At 38.0% G+C, this 19897-nt stretch overlaps 1 protein-coding gene across 1 annotated transcript in view; it reads left to right on the forward strand.

Annotated features, from left to right (window-relative positions):
* The window catches only part of adgrb1a (adhesion G protein-coupled receptor B1a), a gene marked incomplete at its 5' end in the record, with an annotated part of 65971 nt that overhangs the window by 40255 nt on the left and 5819 nt on the right, over positions 1–19897 (forward strand). Inside the window, 11 exons of the mRNA XM_081388494.1 lie at positions 1326–1452; positions 5755–5858; positions 7073–7175; positions 7301–7451; positions 9275–9344; positions 9579–9645; positions 10800–10885; positions 14653–14751; positions 17362–17533; positions 17641–17736; positions 17824–17863. Of these exons, the coding sequence (XP_081244620.1) occupies positions 1326–1452; positions 5755–5858; positions 7073–7175; positions 7301–7451; positions 9275–9344; positions 9579–9645; positions 10800–10885; positions 14653–14751; positions 17362–17533; positions 17641–17736; positions 17824–17863 (1115 nt within the window). The remainder of the gene's footprint in view (positions 1–1325; positions 1453–5754; positions 5859–7072; positions 7176–7300; positions 7452–9274; positions 9345–9578; positions 9646–10799; positions 10886–14652; positions 14752–17361; positions 17534–17640; positions 17737–17823; positions 17864–19897) is intronic.

Here is a 19897-nt window from a genome sequence, read left to right on the forward strand (position 1 = left end):
GAACTTTGATGCCAAAGTATACTTCAGCCGACCGCGTCCCCGTATATCACGTAATTTTCGGCTGCATCTGAAAACTTAGGCAGCTGACTTGTTGCCTCGCTGCCCTGTCAAGCAATGACTTTGCAGGCAGCGTTTGCACACGAAGATATCTCGCGAAACAGACGTCTGAGGGAGCGTAACAGTTTAATGATCTGCAGCAAAATAGAGCGAGCTTTGGTGAAAACTAAGAGAATATTTAATGACTACAGATAATTTATCACTACATAAGTGGAAAACGTTGATAAAAAATTTAGCTACACACAAACCGACCAGCCGCAACTTTCAGACGCCATCTTTATTTTTCTAGCTCAGCTGTCGCAGAATGGAAAGCACAGGATTGTGGGATATCAAAGGCAGTGAAGGATACATCTATGCTGCCTTCGAAAATCGATCAGATGAAGGTATCTCAGGAGACAGGAAGTGAAATTAACATTGCATTCGACGTGCCTTGACGCCTTCCTACCTTGAATGAATGAGACCTCCGAAGGCAGCAATTATCAGTTTTCGGACGGAGTTTTTGTGACCGCGCGGACGGTGTAGAACGGCACATGTTCGACTGACTTGAGTGCTTGACAACTAAGTCCACGAGATAAGCGCACGCGCCAAACGCATCTTTCCTCGCTCACGACCAAAAGAGTATACTTTCAAATGTGCCCGAGACGGAGCGGAACACAGAAAATTAAGTTCGAAAATTCGTTCCGGCCACCGAATGTATATGCTGACATAAAAAAATACAAAAATACAAAAATACAGATCTTCGTAAATAAGCTGATAGGAAGGTTAACCCCGTATTTACTGTATCGTGTGAAATATAACCTGGCTACCCAAGATTAGCCTAACCCTGGATAAAATGTGTGCAGTTTGAAACAGGAAGGATAACCCAGGATTATGTTTACCCCGGGTTAAGAATGTGCCTTCTTTTTAGCATAGCCAAATAATGAATAATAATAATAATAATTATAATTATAATAATTATAATTATAAAAATCAATAGTGGTAAATTATTAAATTATGTGCAATTTAAACAGTATTTGTTATTTTATTTTATTTCAGCTCTTAATCATTTTTTACATTTTGTAGCTGTTTTTACATCAGCTAACCTGGCCATGCAGAAAGCAGAGGTGTGCGCTGCATCACATCGTCCATTCATCTGTCTTTTCACTGTCTTTTCTCGCGCTCCGGCTCTCATCCGGTGGGATCTGTGTGCACTGGATTAGGGAAAATAGCTGTTTTATCGCGCAGGGATTTGATCTCATTCCGCGCTCTTGTGTGTCTCCGCTCCGCAGCTCGTCGTTGCTGGGCTCCTGGTCTGCGCGAGGCTGTAGAGCCGTGCCCGTCGACTCCAGCACAACCAAATGCTTGTGTGACAGACTCTCCACCTTCGCCATTTTAGCACGCCTCAATCCCGATGTGGTAAGTCTAGCCATTTCTTTTGTATCCTTTTATGACGAAGAATGTAAAAATGTGCGTTTGTGTGATATTTTGTGATTTTAATGTACCGCTTTTTGGTCATAGGCGGCATTGTCATTATGTATCAACAGATCCCTCTCTCTCTCTCACTCCCCCCTCTCCTCCTCTTCACGACATGACAGAACCATACAGCAGATTTAATGCAAACATTTTAAGACATGTTTCCATCATTCATGTGTTCTGAGTATATGCACATATGTTTATAACAAAATGATGTTTTGCTATGTTTGTTTGATGCCAGAACGCAGTGCATTAACCATGCTGCCATTCATATTGGATTTGCATACATTAAATGTTTGTACAGAGAAAATACATGTGATTAATAATATAATGGTTCAAAATAGCTCTCTAACTACATATGTTAAAGAAGACAATCTCTATTATTTGTAATGGAATACATTTTGTTTAAAACACTCCAACACACATATATATTTGTAGCCTATTCTTATTTTGTGCTGTGTGGACACCTCAAATACATTTTACTTGGTACATTTAAATGTTCATAGTGTTTTTGTTGTTATTTAATGAGTGTAAAAATGTATCTTAAATACACACCATTGGTTCATTTGGGCCTTAGAGGGTTGTCTTTGTGTAAATATGTCTACCTTTAAAATGCCATATTTCTATAAAATGATGGGATTTGGTTTGGTTTAATGCAGGGGAAGGGTCGTGTCTTTGTGTGGAATTTTCATTCAGTGTGATTAGTTATTATTAGACTGGAAACTGCCTCTGAAGCAGTTTATTCACCAGTTGCCTTGGAAACAGCATGGGCAGTGGAAGTTCTTAAAGCTATAGAACACGCTATAACACTCTCTTTGTGCAGCTTGGCCCAGATATGAGCCAGAGAGCCCAGAAGAAAAAAAAAAAAAGAGGAAGAGGAAGCTTGACACCCTACTGGCCAAAACAATGGCCACGTCTTCTCTCATTAGCTCTGCCAAGATGTTTCAGATTGACTGCTTCAAGAACAGAAGTCACTGTTGTGACACTGTTTTGATTTGGGAAACCAAGCGAAAAAAGGACATCATAACAAAACAGAATTATGATCTCACTATTACATACAGGCCATTTTGCATAAAGCTGCAATATGGTGTCCATAAAAACATTTTACTTGCTTAATGTGAAGTTTTCCAAGTGAAAGAGGACATTTAAGGTAAAAAATGTATAGCGTGGAAATCAATTGGAAATATGGGCTTTAGAAGTCAGAATTCGCTACAATTATGCCTGAATAGCTATTTGGCTATTTGTTAATATCTTACTGCCCTCTCGGCCTAAGTGATGTCAGCAAAAAATTAGTCGTTTCAGAGGAAAAACAAGTTACTAACAAACTAAAAAAAGACAAACTATGTTTTTATTTGCAACAATATACGTACTGATTGGTCATTGACAATAAATCCAGGAAAGTGCAATAAGAAAGTTTTTATTTTTTGCTGAACAAAGGTTGATGTTGCATTCAAGCAATGTCTTTGGAATATATTGATATGGTGAACGTACAACCTGTTCCTGGATCAACGATTTTTGTTCAACATTCCCAACCAATTTTTGATGCAACAAGTTTAAGTTTAGGCTTACAACCAAGTTGGTTAGGTGCTTCTCCATCAGTGTTATTCGCCTATCATTTCCCTCTGATTTTAGGGATAAGTTATAAGTAGGGTAGGGTTAGGTTTAGGGATATGGTTAGGACAGAATTTTCAGACAGGAATGCTGAAATTATGTCAACAAAATATGGCTTTGACCATATTGACATATGGCCCCATCTTGAAGCCAGTTTACATTATACACATTTGTATCTGTGTTTTAGAGGGCTCCTGTGTGCATTTATGTGCTGCTATTTGCTTTCATGGATGTGCGTGTAAAGACAGCATGATTTGCACGTCTCTTCCACGGTGAACCAGAGAGCCATTAGCGGTATGCTAATCTCTTGCCTTATGATGGCTTCATGGCCTGCTCTACCTGATCAGATGGACGTGGACTAAGGGAGTGTCGCAGTTAGCTCTTTCCCTGCCCTCATGGGAAGCATATTGAGGGGATTTCATTTGTATTGCTGTGTGCCAGCAGAAAGGAGGACCGCTCCTCCCCTTGGCTCCACTCCCTGTCTGTCTCTCTCGTTCTCTAGCCTTCTTGCTCCAGACCCCCACTGCTCTGCTGCTAATTATTCCTGCAGCTCCACTTGCCACCTCAAAATGGCCCATCCAACGGCCCCTCCGCTGGCAACTGGCGTCCTACAGCTTCAGAATGATAAAGAGCCAGAGAAACATTTCTCTTCCTCTCTTTCCCTCCCACATTCTGAGTCTGAATATACAGTCAGCTGCAGTGCTCGTGGAAAGAGACGAAAAACAATAAAGGGAGATAGTACACTGCAGCTATTTTAATCACACGCCAGTCTTTCTACAGATGTTTCCAGCTTTGAGCCAGACTCTTGTGTACATGGGTCAGATTGTCTTGCGCTTTAGAAGCAGTTTGATACGGGAGGTGGTTTTGCCCAGACTGAATATTTATGAGCTAAAGCTTGTAGAAATGCACAGTTACACTGCAGTTGTACTTGGATGAAGCTCTGAATACATCATTCTTGAATATGGGTCAGTGAAGATGGCGAGAACAAGAAACCACACGCTGTGTTGGGGTATTTCATGTTAGTACATTCTTCTGAGGTAGGCCATTGTCTTTTTGCTCATCCCTTGCACAAGATTTAGTATTGCCTTTGCAAGTCGAGTTTTTATGTTCTTTTTATGCATTTGCATACAGTTTGGCAAGTTTTAAAATACTAATAAATGGTAAGACCAATGACCTTACTTTAACTGCAGTATTCAAAGGTAAAATAACTTATGCATTGTTTAGAATAGCTTTTTATATCATTTTCAAGTATATTCTGACTTAACAATTATATTAATTTACTTTTTTACATTTGAGGCTTTTATCCAAAGGAACTAACGTTGCATTCAAGGTATACATTTTATAAGTCATATTCAGTAAGGTTTGTTTGTTTGTTTATCCCTAATGCATATTATGTTTTCATTATATCATTTAGTGATTATTGCATCTTAATCTGAAACAAAACAATTGTGGTTCTGAATATTGGTTATGAGACACTTGCATAATAATAATCTGTATGGGTCATCAATGAAGCAATATTGGCCAGTCTCTATTTTAAGTGTTGGCAAATGTCCTCTTATTGTCCTGACACCTATCACAGCAGATAATAATTACAAATGGCCTAAATTATTATAAAACTGAACAAATTGCATGCAGATGATGTATTATATGTGCTATCATTTCAACTTCCCAAGCCTCCTTCAAACATTTCAGAAGTGACGGGACTTGATACTCTAGAGTTTCTATTCCCAACTTGCCATGGGTCTCCATCTGCACTGATGGACTAAATAATTCCCTTGGTTCGATAGAGGTTGCTCTGAGTACTAGCCTGTCTTCCACAGCTTAGGCTTAGTCAGGTGTTTGATTGGCTAGGGGAAGACAAACTTAGTCTCAGAGGATGCATTTCTTTCTTGATTGTCAGTGGGGACCACACTGCAGTGCAGATTAATCAGAGGGATTTAATTAACTTGGCCCTGTGCGCACATTAAACCTGGAGACAAGACAGGCTATAAACGCAACCAATTATCTTTGGGTGTAAGTGTAAGTCTGTGTGTTTTTGAGCTAAGGTGAGAAGTCCACACCCCATGGACATCCTTAACTCCACAGTACCACATAAATGTATTTAAAATGTTGAAATGCAAGTAGTTATAGCCATGCATTATAATGGCTTAAGGCTTAAGCAAGGGATGCAGATATTCACGAACACGCAGGCATGCACTACTCACACCTATGGTACAGTTAATGCTGCGTACACCACTGCAGTGGCCGCTGTTTCTCCAACACATCACCATGGCAACCAAGACAATGGTTGCGCAAGCCTGCAAATGTGTTATATTTGAAGCTTTTGGTTCACAATCTGTGTATGAGTAATTCACAGCATCAAGCATTTAGCTTTTCCGTAGGTCTTTATGGCATTAAAGGCAGTCATAGGTTGCTATACTGTAGCTCTCTGCTGTGCCCTCTGGATATCTCAGTATCAGCCCTTTGCCGAGTGACCTTCATCTCACCTTGTTCCTTAGCCGGAGCCACACGGACAGCAGCCCACTCTCCCCAGCTCTCTTCAGCACAGAATCGCATGGAGGACGGCAGGCGGCTAGCCTGATGCACCGTTTGCATCTGTGCGCACTAACTGAGTCTATTTTCTTGTGTTGACAGAACATGGATAAGTCCCAGCTTCCATCTGTGACTCTGATCGTGGGCTGCGGGGTGTCGTCCCTCACCCTGCTTCTCCTCATCATCATCTATGTGTCTGTTTGGAGGTAAGCAAGATCTTCCACTGCTAAAACACAATTTGGCTGTTCACCAGTAAAAGAAACTCATAGACATTAATGGGAAGCCACAGGGGCTTCAGAACCATGGACAGCGGCATCTTTTTGAATAAAGAGCTTTGCGATGCTTTGGAGTTTGAGATTCAAATCAATTATTTGACATGATGTAATCCTAAACAAGTCAGTTGTGGTTATTAGTGTTATTAGTGACTAGTGTGCTTGATTGTGCTTAATTGGCACATTAACTAAGTGGTCAGGCAGTTTACTTTCAGTTCCAAAAACTACCAACAGCCTTGTCCATGGTCATTTCACATTTTGTATTATTTCTAAATTAATTTTAAGTAAATAGTAAATTTGAGTGAATGTGGGGTCAGTAAAGAATGTTTAAATTAATACTTTTAATTAGAAGGAATATGTTAAATTGATCAAAAGTGGCAGTAAATAGACTTTTACATTGTAAAAAAAAATAAAAAATCAAATACATGCTGTTGTCTTGAACATTACTGAATCTTGAAAGAAATGTATCAGTTTCCACTTAATCAGCCCAACATTTGTTATCAATATTTCAATGTTTTCAACATTGATAATGATAAGAAAGTTGCTTGACCATCATATCAGCATATTATAATGATTTCTGATGGATCATGTGACTGGATGTAATGATGCTGAAAATTCAGCTTTGCCATCAAAGCTATAAATTACATTTTAAAATATTAAAATAGAAAACTATTTTATTTTAAATTGTAATAATATTTTCCAATATTTCAGGAATATTGCATTTATTTGATTTTTGATCAAATAAATGCAGATATGGTGAGCATACGAGACTTCTTTCAAAAACATAAAAAAACACGTTGTAGTGTATATATAGAGGCATCCAAAGTACTGTTGTTTTACATTTACAAAACCTAATTTTTGTCATACAAATTATATTTGAAATAAAAGTTTAGTCTAAAGTCTTAGCTTTAATGACAGCTGCAAGACCTCCAAAGGCTGGAGTCTGATTTGAGAGTAATCCAAAAAGCATCTTGTGCTTCAGTAGTCTGTACAGAGGCAGTCAGAGTGTGACATCTTGGTCATCACCACTGGCTATTATACAGCAGTTCAGGTTCCATTGATGTGCCTATTTATTAAAAGTGAATGATTGTGAGCAATAGGCGTCATTCAGTTGTATTGGCTCAGTGTTTCTGTGTGTTTTTCTTCAGGTATATCCGCTCAGAACGTTCTGTCATCCTCATCAACTTTTGTCTGTCCATCATCTCCTCCAATGCACTCATACTTATTGGACAAACCCAGACACGGAACAAGGTAAGGCCAAACAAACACAAATAAATTGATAAAAATCCTTGATTTACAACAAAATATGTTTCATAATCTTCCTATTTTCCCTTTTACATAACTCTCTCTTTCTGTCTCTATTTTCTTGTGCTCAGGTTGTTTGTACTCTTGTGGCTGCATTTCTGCACTTCTTCTTCCTGTCCTCTTTCTGTTGGGTTCTCACGGAGGCATGGCAGTCTTACATGGCCGTGACTGGCCGTCTTAGAAACCGCATCATACGCAAGCGTTTCCTCTGCCTTGGTTGGGGTGAGGCTTGTCTCTTTGACTTCCTATTATGGGCCTATTTACAACTAGTTACTTCACACGTTTTTACTGATCGAATTGCTATCCTATTTGTTAAAACTGTTCCATTTACACTTGGCAACATAAATGTGTCTCTGCAAAACGAATATAAATCCGATTTTCGCTATATTCATTGGAGTTCACATCAAGGAAAGTAACAGATATGAGCTGCATTTGATTTATTATCAGCTAATTTCAAGATCAAAGGCTGCAATAGATGATAAAGTGATACTAACTGGTGAGATAATTTAACCTCACTACTTTTAAAGGTGATTGTGTGTCAAGCTTCATGATGTGACGCCGAACTTTCAGTTTCATTTGCTGCAGTTTGCACATCGGTTTGCTGTAGAGATACTTAGCTACTCATTAGCAGCAAGCCATATCTGTGGCGACGCGTGATGCTGTAGTACTGTCATATCTGGCTAACAGGAGCTGGTATAACACACTCTTACATGTTAAATTTTTTTCCATTTCGTGAAATAGTAAATGCAGACATCCCACCTCTTCCAGAAGGTCCGGGAGTCTTCTGCATACTGACAGCAGCTCCCTGGTGCCCGCAAATTATATACAATATCGCAGAAATCGAGCGAGTAAGACAGAAAGCATGTTTCCACCTGGTATTAAGATGCGTTTTCGATGAAAACCGATCACAAGTAGTCGTTAGCGTTACACATGGTATTATCACACTTTTCAAATGCGTCTTCTGTGTCCACTTGGTTCAGATTTGTTCATCTTTTTTAGTCACACTCAACTACATCCTTTCACTTGGCACAGGAATTCTATTGAGTGAACAAACCCATATTATGCAGCTTACGTGAATGAATACAATTGGTTTAATATAATTTTTTATATTATGGTGGTGGGGGGTGGTTGTATTGTGCCATCTCCCAGAAATTAGATGTTGCACGGTAGGATGTCTGTAAATGGTACTTTGGGAAGGAAAATGTACATATGTGGTTTTAACACAACCAGATCGGATTTTACTCTGTCTCACAAGTGTTTTAGAGGGCATTTACACCTTGTCTCTTCACGATTGGATAGCTATCTGATCAGAGAAAATGTATGAAGTGACCGGGGGCCTTATGTATGAAACCTTGTGCTGTGTGTGTACGCACAAAACATAGAACCTGCACAAAATTCCCTTTATAAAACCCAGTCAGCGAAAGATTGTGCATATCCCGTCTCCTCCCCGAAATAACCATATATGGAGCTTACAACGCATAACACTATTACTATGCATAACGTCATCTGCATATCATTTCCATGCATATTCCCATTCATGTGATACCATGTTTAACACAAAACATTAGGAAAATATGAAATAAGGACTACATGTAAGGTCACATTACATTATTAAAAATCATTCAGTAGCTTTGCCTTGTTTTAGAATAAATAAATCAATATTGTATAAAAAAATAACATTTCAGAGAATGTTTTTCTCAAGATTTTCCACTGGACAAATAGTAGGCTATTTTTAATTGCTTTAAGCAAATGTTAAGGTAAATATGTATTTAAGGATGGTTTATGTTATTAAACATAAACGTATTGTAACTTCTGGATAATGAAATGTCAGTGCTTAACTCCATTAATGAGAGTCTTATCTGCAAATAATGACCCAACTGGGTAGTTGATGTAACATTTCAGTTTGTTTTAGCAGCATTGTTTGATACTACATGCTATAATTGATCTAAAATCTTAGATTAAATTTAACTGAATGTAAAATCTTGATACATGATATATAGAAAGTACTCAACAGCTCTCCACTCATTTCTGTTCCTTTATTATAGGTTTACCTGCTCTTGTTGTTGCAATTTCTGTTGGATTCACCAAGGCAAAGGGATATGGCACTGTTAACTAGTAAGTATGATCATGATTAATCATATATTTCTGATAGTCCTAGTGCTCCCTATGGCCAGTACTTCCCTACCTTGTATCCTTCAAGTAGACACTTCAAAATGTTAAGAACAAGTAATGACAACCACAATATATGACATCACTGATTACTAATTTCCTTTTAGTCTCTTTATCCTTTTATTTCTTCCATCTCTCTCGTTCTTACTCTTTCTTTTCTGCTTTTGTGTTTTGTGTTAGTTGCTGGCTGTCTCTGGAAGGTGGACTGTTGTATGCATTTGTGGGACCAGCCGCTGCTGTCGTCTTGGTACAGTTTCTCTCTCTGTTTGATTTATTCACAAAAAATCTTCTGTCCCTCATTTCCAGCTTTAGTGACAAGCACTTAGAATGGAAGTGAATGAGAATGCAGACAATCCAGATTTTACCCTCATAACACCACAACATAATATCTAGCAAACACGTGTTTTAGTGGATCTGTTTAAACAGTGTATGCTAGTGTGGTCATAGTAGCCACTGCAGATTAATTCAACCTGATCTGGGCTTACACAATATTAACATGGATTACAGCAGTATCTATTTTATTGGACAACAGATTTTATTTAGTCAGACACTGATATGGTTGAGTGTGGAATTTTTGAAACGTCATTCTAGTGCAGTTTTTCTGTGTAGAACCAAAGCATTTTTCAACCTTGTTTCAGAGGATTCTGTACATTTTTTAATTGACTGGAAATTGACTGCTAAAATATTAGTATTATCAGAACTATTATTGATATTTTTTACTTCATTAGGTTCGTCTGAACACGTTAGGAGTAAGCAACTAGTATATGAGATACAGTGCAATAGTCATAAATTAAAGGCAAATTTACAGTACCGTTATAGTCCCCCTGTAGTCAGGAATTTTATCCCTTAAAACTAATCGTTGATCACCAAAAAAAAAAAAATTCGCCATGCCTTAAAATAGCTTGAATGTAACTCTACACACTTGCCTCATTTAGTATACGTGGTTCTATGATTATGCAAATTAGCCCCGCCTCCACTCACTCACACCAGCTCAGAGCTCCACTCGTTGTCGATCACACGTTGACGTGATTGGTTACAAGGTAGTTTGTGGCGTTTTTGAGACTGTCTTTGCAGTTTTAAAGAGAAAATACCTCGCAATGGTGTTGACTTATGAATTTGTACATGGTTTGTCTTAAAGCATATTAAAAACACCACATAGACATATATTCAACATTAAAAGCTTGATTTTTACCACATGGGGACTTTAAAACATTACTCTAAAATCAAAGATTTTCTTATTAAAATACAACAAAACCACAAAGTAGAGGAGGCTTTACAGAATCCTCCTAAACCAGATAAAAACCAGCCACTTTGTAGCACACAGGAGAAGTCACTAGTACCGTGTATCTGTTGTGAGGCTGTATTTGTGATGTGTTCACCTTTTTCCTCTCTCTTCACCAGGTTAACATGGTAATCGGGATTCTGGTTTTTAACAAACTGGTGTCCAAAGATGGCATAACTGATATGAAACTCAAGGAGAGGGCCGGGTATGCCTCACAGTATTCATTCCTCTCATTGGCTGACCTCTAACCAGCTCTGGGAAAGACATTCATTGGCCAGACCTTTCATAACATCTCTCCCTCCTCCAACAGGACACAAATTAGCATGAATGCACATTTATTACCAAATGTATCATCAGATCAAATTATTTTGTCTTGTTTTCCGCTAAAATAATATCACATAATATCAGTAGATTTACTTATATGATCTTTTTCTGTAATATATGTTGAATTGAGTTTTTCTTACCCCATTTCCAAATAGTTTTTTTCTTCTTGTTTTACATATAAATTAGCAAACAAACTTGAAATGTTTATGCTTTGAAATTTTTTGTCCTTCGGAGGGGAAGAGATTGATATGGACTGGTTATTGGTGCTGTCAAAAGCAAGATGACACCTTTGCTCACTCATTGCATTTCTTTTACATTTCCGTTGGTGATTTGCCATGTGTCGCTTAATCATTTCTCCAGCTTCTCTTGATTTGTAGGTGTTGCTGTGCATCTTGATTCAAAGTCATGTTTCTGTGTGTGAAATGTTTATTTGAGGGGCAGTCGCAAAGGAGCCGGCAAAGGAAATCTCACATAAGGCGTCAGCTTCATGCGTCTGATCGATAGCACTCAAGCTGAGTGAATTTCTCAATTTATATCCATTGATTTGAACAAGTTTTCAGTCGTGCGAGTTAAATGCCATTGAAGCTGAAGTATGAACTGAGAATTGTTATTATAGACCTCATTATAAGGGTTTCTCAATCGTACGCTGTCCATCTCCGTGCCATTGACCATCAATTACACACTGGATTTGTTAATCTTCCAAGATTCACATGTCTTCTACCAATCAGGCTTTACAGCAGAAATGTGTCCTGCGATTTATTACAGAGAAGACGAATATTACTCATGTTATGACTCATGATTGACTGTCTGTGTTTCCTTTTCTGGGCTGTGCTCCACTGCCTGCAGGCTGACGCGTGCCCTTACTGGCATCATTTTTGCATCCGAGCGTTTTCTTTCTCTTGTTCCTTCTCTTTGCTTTGTGTTTTTAGATTGTTATTATGATTATTTCATTTCATTTACATTGTGTTTGCCACTGCTATGATCTCTCTGCTTGATTGTGTTTGTTTTTGTGCTGTTTGAGACATTGTATCAGAGTTACCACAGCATCCCCTCGCTCACACTCAGGGCTCTCCTCTCTGCCCCGCCCACCCCCCACCGATTGGCTGAGATGCAGGTCCGCCCATCCTCTAATTTAGCCTTTCCCACAATTTAGCGCTTACATTTGCCTGATGCAATCTTTTAGGACTCAACCCTTTCTTATTAATTCTGATGGAAGCATGCTGGTTAGATTAAACGTGCTTTAGATTAGACATTTAGATTTAGAATAGCTGTAGGTTCAGTTTGGATCCATAAATTAGTTTGTTTGTGTGTGTGTGTGTTTGGGAGTGTGAAAATGTACGCTTGTATGAGAAAGTATGTGGATTTCATTGTTTGGACATTTTGGATCGGATTGGATTTTTTTTTTTTTTTTGGAAAGTCAGAGTTTTGTTTGTGTCTATGTAATAATGGGAAATATTTTTGCAATTTCGAAACTCTTATCAACATGTTTGTTTGAGTATTTTCCAGCCGCATTGCATTCTCTGCGGAAATAGATAAACTCAAGGCTGGCTGCCGTTGTTTGGTGCTGATAGATGGGAAGGGTGAATCACATTTAGAGGGAGGATTTTTATCACTTTTCCCTCCCTCCCTCACCCTTGTTCTTAAACAAAACATTTTTCATTAGCCTAACTAATAAGCACAGCTGTTAATTATGCGTAGTGCAGCCGCAGCATTTTGGGTAGTCTCTGTACACCTGTAAATTATGTCATTTTCTTCAGTTTTAGAATAACAAAGGGCATTTTGATAAATTGCTGTGGTCCACATCAAGAGCTTTCACATTAATTTACTACCTGTGGCAAGACAAAACAAAAGATGAACTGTTTCAAAAATGGAGGGTAAAAAAAATTAGAACGTCGTTGTAATGTTTGATATAGGATCATATGAGCTAGGTCTTTGAAGTTCCTCCATGAGGACTAGAAAGATATCTTATATTAAAAAAAAAAATGCTGATTGCTTTTTAATATCACTGCCTCTACTGAGGTTTTATTGGTGGCATTGGCCTTTTGCTAGGAATTGAATTTCTTATATTATTCAGGGTTTAATCTACATGTCTGCCAGTAGCAGAATCAACTTCCTATACGTTTGGGCAGCCATGCCAAACTGATGGCTTTATTTTTATCTTTATTTTAGTTTTTTGCAGGTGGCTATTTTGTGTGCAACAGTTTTATTACATGCATTACCGTTCAAAAGTTTGGAGTCAGTAAGATTTCTTTTTAAATACATAAATACTTTAAATTTATCAAAATTGACCAGTAAAGAAATTTTTTGTTACATAATATTTCTTTTTTGATTTCTGTTCTTTTGAACTTTCCATTCATCAAAGAAGCCTGAAAAAAAAAATAAAAAAAATTACAGTTTCCACAAAAATATTGAGCTGTGCAATTGTGACGTAATAAGAAATGTTCATGTGACTTTGAGGACTGGAGTAATGGCTGATGAAAATTCACCTTTGCCATCACAGGAATAAATTACAATTTAAAATATATTTGAATAAAAAAAAACTGTTATTTTAAATTGTAATAACATTTCACAGTATTACTGTTTTTACTGTATTTTTTATCAAATAAATGCATCCTTGGTGAGTATAAGAGATTTCTTTCAAAAACATTTTTTAAAAATCTTACCGACCCCAACATTTTTAACAGTAGTGTGTATTTGGAAAATGTTGGACAGTGCTAATGCAGCCTCTGTTATTTATTTGGTTATTTTAACTAGATTTGTCCAAAAAGCAAATGCATATTTTGCATATTTTTCACATTTCATAAGCTGTCTGCAAATATTAAAATGCATTTGAGATTCTCAGTAAAAGCATATTTTAGGATAAAATTAAATAGTCTCTGTCTCAACGGTGGCATTGCAGACTTAAATAATGTATACTGCAGTTTATTTAATAATAATACAAGAAACAAGCCACACATAGATATAATGCAGAGTTCGTGCATGCAGGATATTGGCAGTTATGGCTGTGGATGACTATAATGTGTCTCCTAAAATGACCGTGATTTAGCTCGCGTCTGTGAATGCACGATCTCTGGCTGTCAACACGCATGAATGTTTGTGTGTATGTTTTTCAGCCAGCTTTTTCGAGTTCCCATGTCTCTCTCCAGCGACCAAAGACAGATGCAGTGTGGGACGGATAAACTGCTCGCAGCCTAAATCAAGCAAATTCCGTATGGCATACTAATGCAAAAGAAGATTTTGATGTCATTGATATGACAGAATCAAAATCCTATCATGAAATATTTTACGTAGACTGTCAGTGGAAAAAAGTGATGGTAATCCATACATACATGCATGACATATAGAGTTGATTTGTTTTTTTACTTGCTAGCTCTTTGTCCCACATATTCAGTCAGGCCTATTTAGAAATAAAACTATCGTGACAGCATCTTTTCCATCATTCCTGCACTCTTCCCAAAGCCTTGACAGAGATCTGCCTTGAGTGGGAGCTTGAAGGGGATTCTGTGTCCGCTAGGTCTGTGTATCAACATGTATGTAGGTGTATGTGTCTCTGTGTTTGTGTGTGTGTGTGTGTGTGTGTGCGAGAGCGTGTGTGTGGTTATATATCAGCGTACATGTGTATTTCAGTGTGTTGATTTGACTTTGCAGTCAGATGACAGTGCCACTGTACAATATGACGCTCAAATGTGCCAAGTGCGGAGTTATCTCGTCGGCTGACGTTTCCACCACAGCTACCAGTAACGCCATGTTAGTCCCGCTAATTATTTACCAACTCTTTGATGCTCTGCCTTCGGTTCTATTTTTCTTTTTTTTCTGCATATTTCTTACCTCACCCCTCTTTATTTCCTTTTCTGGTTTTCTTCCCCATTCATTTCCCTCACCCTGCTATTGCTCCTTAGCTTTTATGTCAGAAGCGATAAACAGAGACGGAGCTTATATGCTGTTGCACTGCTAAATCATGCAGATTGCAATAGGAGCCCATCTTGAAGCCCTGTTGTGTATGTGTGTGTGAGTGTGCAAGTGTGTTTGTAGTGTGCAGTTGACCAGACAGTTCCTTGCTCAAGATGGTACCATGGTAACCATAATTTCTGTCAAAGTAGCATAGGTTTAGTTATAATAAATTAGTTCATGCATGTGGCAGGCGCTTTCATCCAAAAGGACTTTCAGTGCATTCAGTATGTTCAAAACCCTGGGTTCAAACCCATCGCCTTGGTGTTGCTAGCATAATGCTTTACCAATTTTTGAATAAGCGATAGATCAATATATCATCCAGCTTTAAAATTGGTAAATTTGCCAGTATTTGGTCATTTTGAGAAATCTGCCATGCCTGCTTAGGCGGCTGACACTTTCAGATATTTTAATACATTTTGAGTAGTATTCAGTGTTGTTATTGTTAACTAAAACTTTTAAAAATTGTTTTTGGAAATAAAAAGCTTAAATAAAATTAAATATAATTAATGTTGCCTTGGCAACTAAATAAAATAAATAAGTTGAAGTACTGAAATTACTTAAATTAAAACTGAAATAAAATAATATAAAATAAAGCTAAACAGAAACATAAAAAAATATAAATGACAAAAGCACAACAAAATTATTAACTGAAACTATCAAATAAAAGCTAATTGAAAAAATGAAATAAAATGCAAAAAACATTCTGATAAAACATTAAAATTTCACAGATGAGCTCAAATTAAACACATTTCAGCACATTTATATACATCTCAGTTGTTATTATTCGAACAAATTAACCTATATCGCATATACTGTAGATATAGGATATTGAAAACCTCAAACTGGTCAACCACTATTCTTCAAACAGTACAGGAATCTTTCTGCATCTTTCTGTCATTATATTTTTTCATTTCTTTTTTGATGAATGGTGGCCAAGTTATCAGTTTTCGCAGTAACACTAACCGAATGGTATTTTGGTTGGACTCTGTGGTATTTTGATGGAAGCAATGGTTGCCATGGGACTTTTTTTTTAAAAGGGCTAATAATAGCAGCCATGCCAAGAATGGCTTTTTTGACTGCGAGACTGAAATGAGCCATGTTGGTCTGGTTTCTGTCATTAGCTTTCTGCTGGCTGTGTGTTTTACTCTATAATATGAGATAAAGTTGACCAGCCATTTATTAATGTACGTGAGAATCTGTAGGATGTTTTTGTATGTGGCGGCAGCTAAGAAACAATAACAGAGGTTAAAATGATGCAACCTGCAATACGGTGAATTGCCAGGGTGAAAGGTCGATGATGTTTTACCGCATTATGCATGTGTTGATATATGTGTATAGATTCCCGAGGTTGACTACGTTTGTGTTTAGCAGTGCTTGTGAAAGGATGTCAGGTGAAAGCTTTGTAGGGAAAAGTACTTCATAAAGATGATTATGTACATCCTTATGGAATCTGCTTTTCTGTTCATAATATAAATATATATTAAAACCATAATGTATATCAATGAAATTAATGAATTGTGATTATTTCCCACATCAGTGTTCTAGTGTAGCCACTGAACAAGTTCTGAAAAGAACCGTGTTTTGAAGTGTGAAGAACATTTTAAAAATCCGAAGAACCTTTTTCCACTATAAAGAAACTTTTGTGGAATGGAAAGGTTCAATGGACGTTGAAGGTTCTTCAAGGAACCATCGATGCCAATAAAGAACCTTTATTTTTAAGAGAGTGTGAGCATTCTTTGATGTGTGTGTGTGATTGGCAGTGTGTTTGTTGGTGAGTTTAAAAGATACAAATGCAGTAGTCTGAAGCAGATCAAGAATACATTTGTAAAATAAAAGGGTAAAATAGTAAATAGTAAAAATAGTGAGAAGTAGGACTTGCTGAGCATGCTGGCCCTTTCCTCCAAATCCATGATCAGGGGAGAGTTTGTCTCTAAAGACCACTGATGTGTCTACATTCCTTCATCGATCACCCTCTCATTTGTCTTCCTCTTTTTCATCGTCCATTGCTCCTTTTTATTGCTTCTTTTGGCTTATTTTTACCTGTTGCACCTGTTCACATATGTTTTGAACTGTGATTGAACCATGTTTTGAGAATATTGATATTGCTTAGAGTACAATCAACAAAAAGGGCAACTCTAGCTCATACTGAGCACTGTATCGATCTGTGTTGTCATATATTAATGCTTTTTACTGCAACACCAGACACGTCTTTTAAAACATTCATCAGATATCCAAGAAATCAATAATATGCTTTATAAGTATTAATTAGTTTTATAAGAAATTTCTAAATATCAACTAAAGTCACTCCGAAAGAGAGGCTTATCCTTTAGTTTTGCCCTCTTTGTCTTTTTTGTATGCCAATGGTGATATAAACCTTTACTCACTGTAATTCTGCTCCTGTCCTAGGGCGTCGCTGTGGAGCTCCTGTGTTGTGCTTCCACTGCTGGCTCTCACTTGGATGTCGGCGGTCCTGGCCATCACCGACCGCCGCTCAGCCTTGTTTCAGATTCTTTTTGCTGTCTTTGACTCTCTCGAGGGCTTCGTTATCGTGATGGTGCATTGCATCCTACGCAGAGAGGTGCGTGAACCTTGTCCCATACCTGAATCGGTTTTCAAATTTAAAGGCAGACTTCTAATTTTAGATGCAAATTAAAATACTTAGACACGATTTTTACAATCGTTTAGGTCCAAGAGGCAGTAAAGTGTCGCGTTGTTGATCGTCAAGAAGATGGAAACGGTGACTCTGGTGGATCTTTCCAGAACGGCCATGCTCAGCTGATGGTGACTTGCGACTACATTTCTGTATTTCTTTTACACATAAAACATAAAATTGGGAATTAAAACTCTCATTCTCTCTGTTTTCTCCAGACTGACTTTGAAAAGGATGTAGACATTGCTTGCCGATCAGGTGAGTCCCTCAACACACTCTCTGGCCATTTAAAGCTGCCGTCTGCAATTTTTTTTTTATCATATTCAGTGAAATCGACACTATAATCCGACAGAACAACATAAATAAGGTGGTTTTAGAAAAAAAACGAGCTTCTAACTCCACCTGGAGCGTGTTATTTGTTTTGCAAAAATCCACCGCTCCCGGATCATCGGGTCCAATCAGCGCAGAGGGGTGTGAAATCTGACTGTCAATCACAGGTCGTGCACACGCCACAGACAGTTACAATATCACATGCACACCACATTCCAATTCCTCGGTTATTGCTATCTATGGATAGATTAGCCAGGGCAGCCTACCTCCAAGTCCATGGTGTTGATCGATGCTGAAGAGACGGATGCGTTCACAGAAAATCAGGTACACATGCACTGACGAGCACGACCTCGATGGGAGGGTGCTTGCTGGTAGTGGGGGAGGGGCATGAGAGTTGTAAACATTCAAAATTTTGGCTAAGTCGACCCAATTTGCCAGACTTGCCGACTGCAGCTTTAAATTTGCTGTGATGTCCATCTGAGAGGTGCAGCCGGCTGTTTATACAAGACAAGTGCCATTTTACAGGCCCCATAATGCTTTTTCTACAAGGAGATTCAGAACACGATCTGATTGCTGGCAAGCAGCAAAATGCAGATAAATAGACTTGTCTGTTCCCTTGCCGTGCCTCAGATCTGCCGGCCTGTCCTAATTAAGTCCCTCCCGACATTTCATTATCAGATAGCAGCTTTCTTCTCTGATATCTATCGGAAATGGGATTCTGATTATTTGTCAAGACGACACATCAAGCTAGCATCTAGAAATAGAGACGTGTGATGTGATATTTTTTGCTTTTTTGAAGTGTGAAGGACTAAAAATTAAGCCTTCCATCAGCCCCCCTTCACTTGGTTACTCAAAAGACTCTTTCACATGACTTGCTGAAGCTAAAGTTTTGGCCACATTATTATACAAACCAAAAATTATACATACAAGACCCTCAAAGTTCAAACAGTAGTAACTTTGCTTGCTCCTGTTTTCCGTAGACCTTTTGTAAGGTAGCCAATTATTACCTGTAAATTTGCCTAGGCTGTATCCGAAATTGCATACTCCCTTGAGTAGGTACTTCTTTTAAAGTGCCCCTATTATGCTATTTTAAAGTTTCCTAATGTTGTTTTGGAGTCTCCTACAACAGGTTTACATGCATCAAAGGTAAAAAAACTCTTTCATTTTCTCATAATAAACATTTGCACATCACCACATTTTCAATGATTCTCAAACGACTCGTTAGATGAATCAATCTCTCTAAATCCCTCCTTTCCGAGAGCTACTTTGCTCTGATTGGCCAGGCAGCTCAGTCTGCTGTGATTGGTCTACCGTGTTCAGCGCGTGTGTCGAAAACAAAAACGCCCATTACCATAACAACGTCAGCTCTGTGTGTACTGAGCATAGACTGTAAAAAATGGCCCTGAGGCTTCCTACACTGTAAACTAAACACAGTAACGAACAATGACGTCGATTTTACCATATCAACCTGACCGCGAATGTGATGATGAAACATTGGAAGAAGTAGTTAATCAACCCGAACCTCCATCGCAAGGACGACTCGAGCAGGACGGTTCTCAGTGATGCGCGACTCAGTTTGAGGTACAGAGATGTTGCAACTGTAATTCCTCACCATCAGCATTAACAAGTGCATGTCCATCAACAAATCGATTATTTTACTTGTACTTATTTATTTACTGAATATTTTTCTAATTTATTGTGGTGAACATGTGGAAACTGTATCAATAACAGTACATACATTAGCCGAGCGCTAGCGTGAATGACTGATGTAACATAAATGTTGGTAAAACAAATCTTGCTCCATGCTTAATCTTTCCTCAAAGAACGACAGACAATCTGCATTAATAGACACAGTTTTAGATAACGTTAATAGTGGCCCACAGCTGATTAGCAGAAGTATTTCAGTAAGACAGTGATAACGTTAGTTAGCCAGTTAGCAGGAGACCAACACAATATAAAACT

Source organism: Scardinius erythrophthalmus (genome assembly GCF_964197995.2).
Source record: "Scardinius erythrophthalmus genome assembly, chromosome: 16".
NCBI classification, from domain to species: Eukaryota; Metazoa; Chordata; class Actinopteri; order Cypriniformes; family Leuciscidae; genus Scardinius; species Scardinius erythrophthalmus.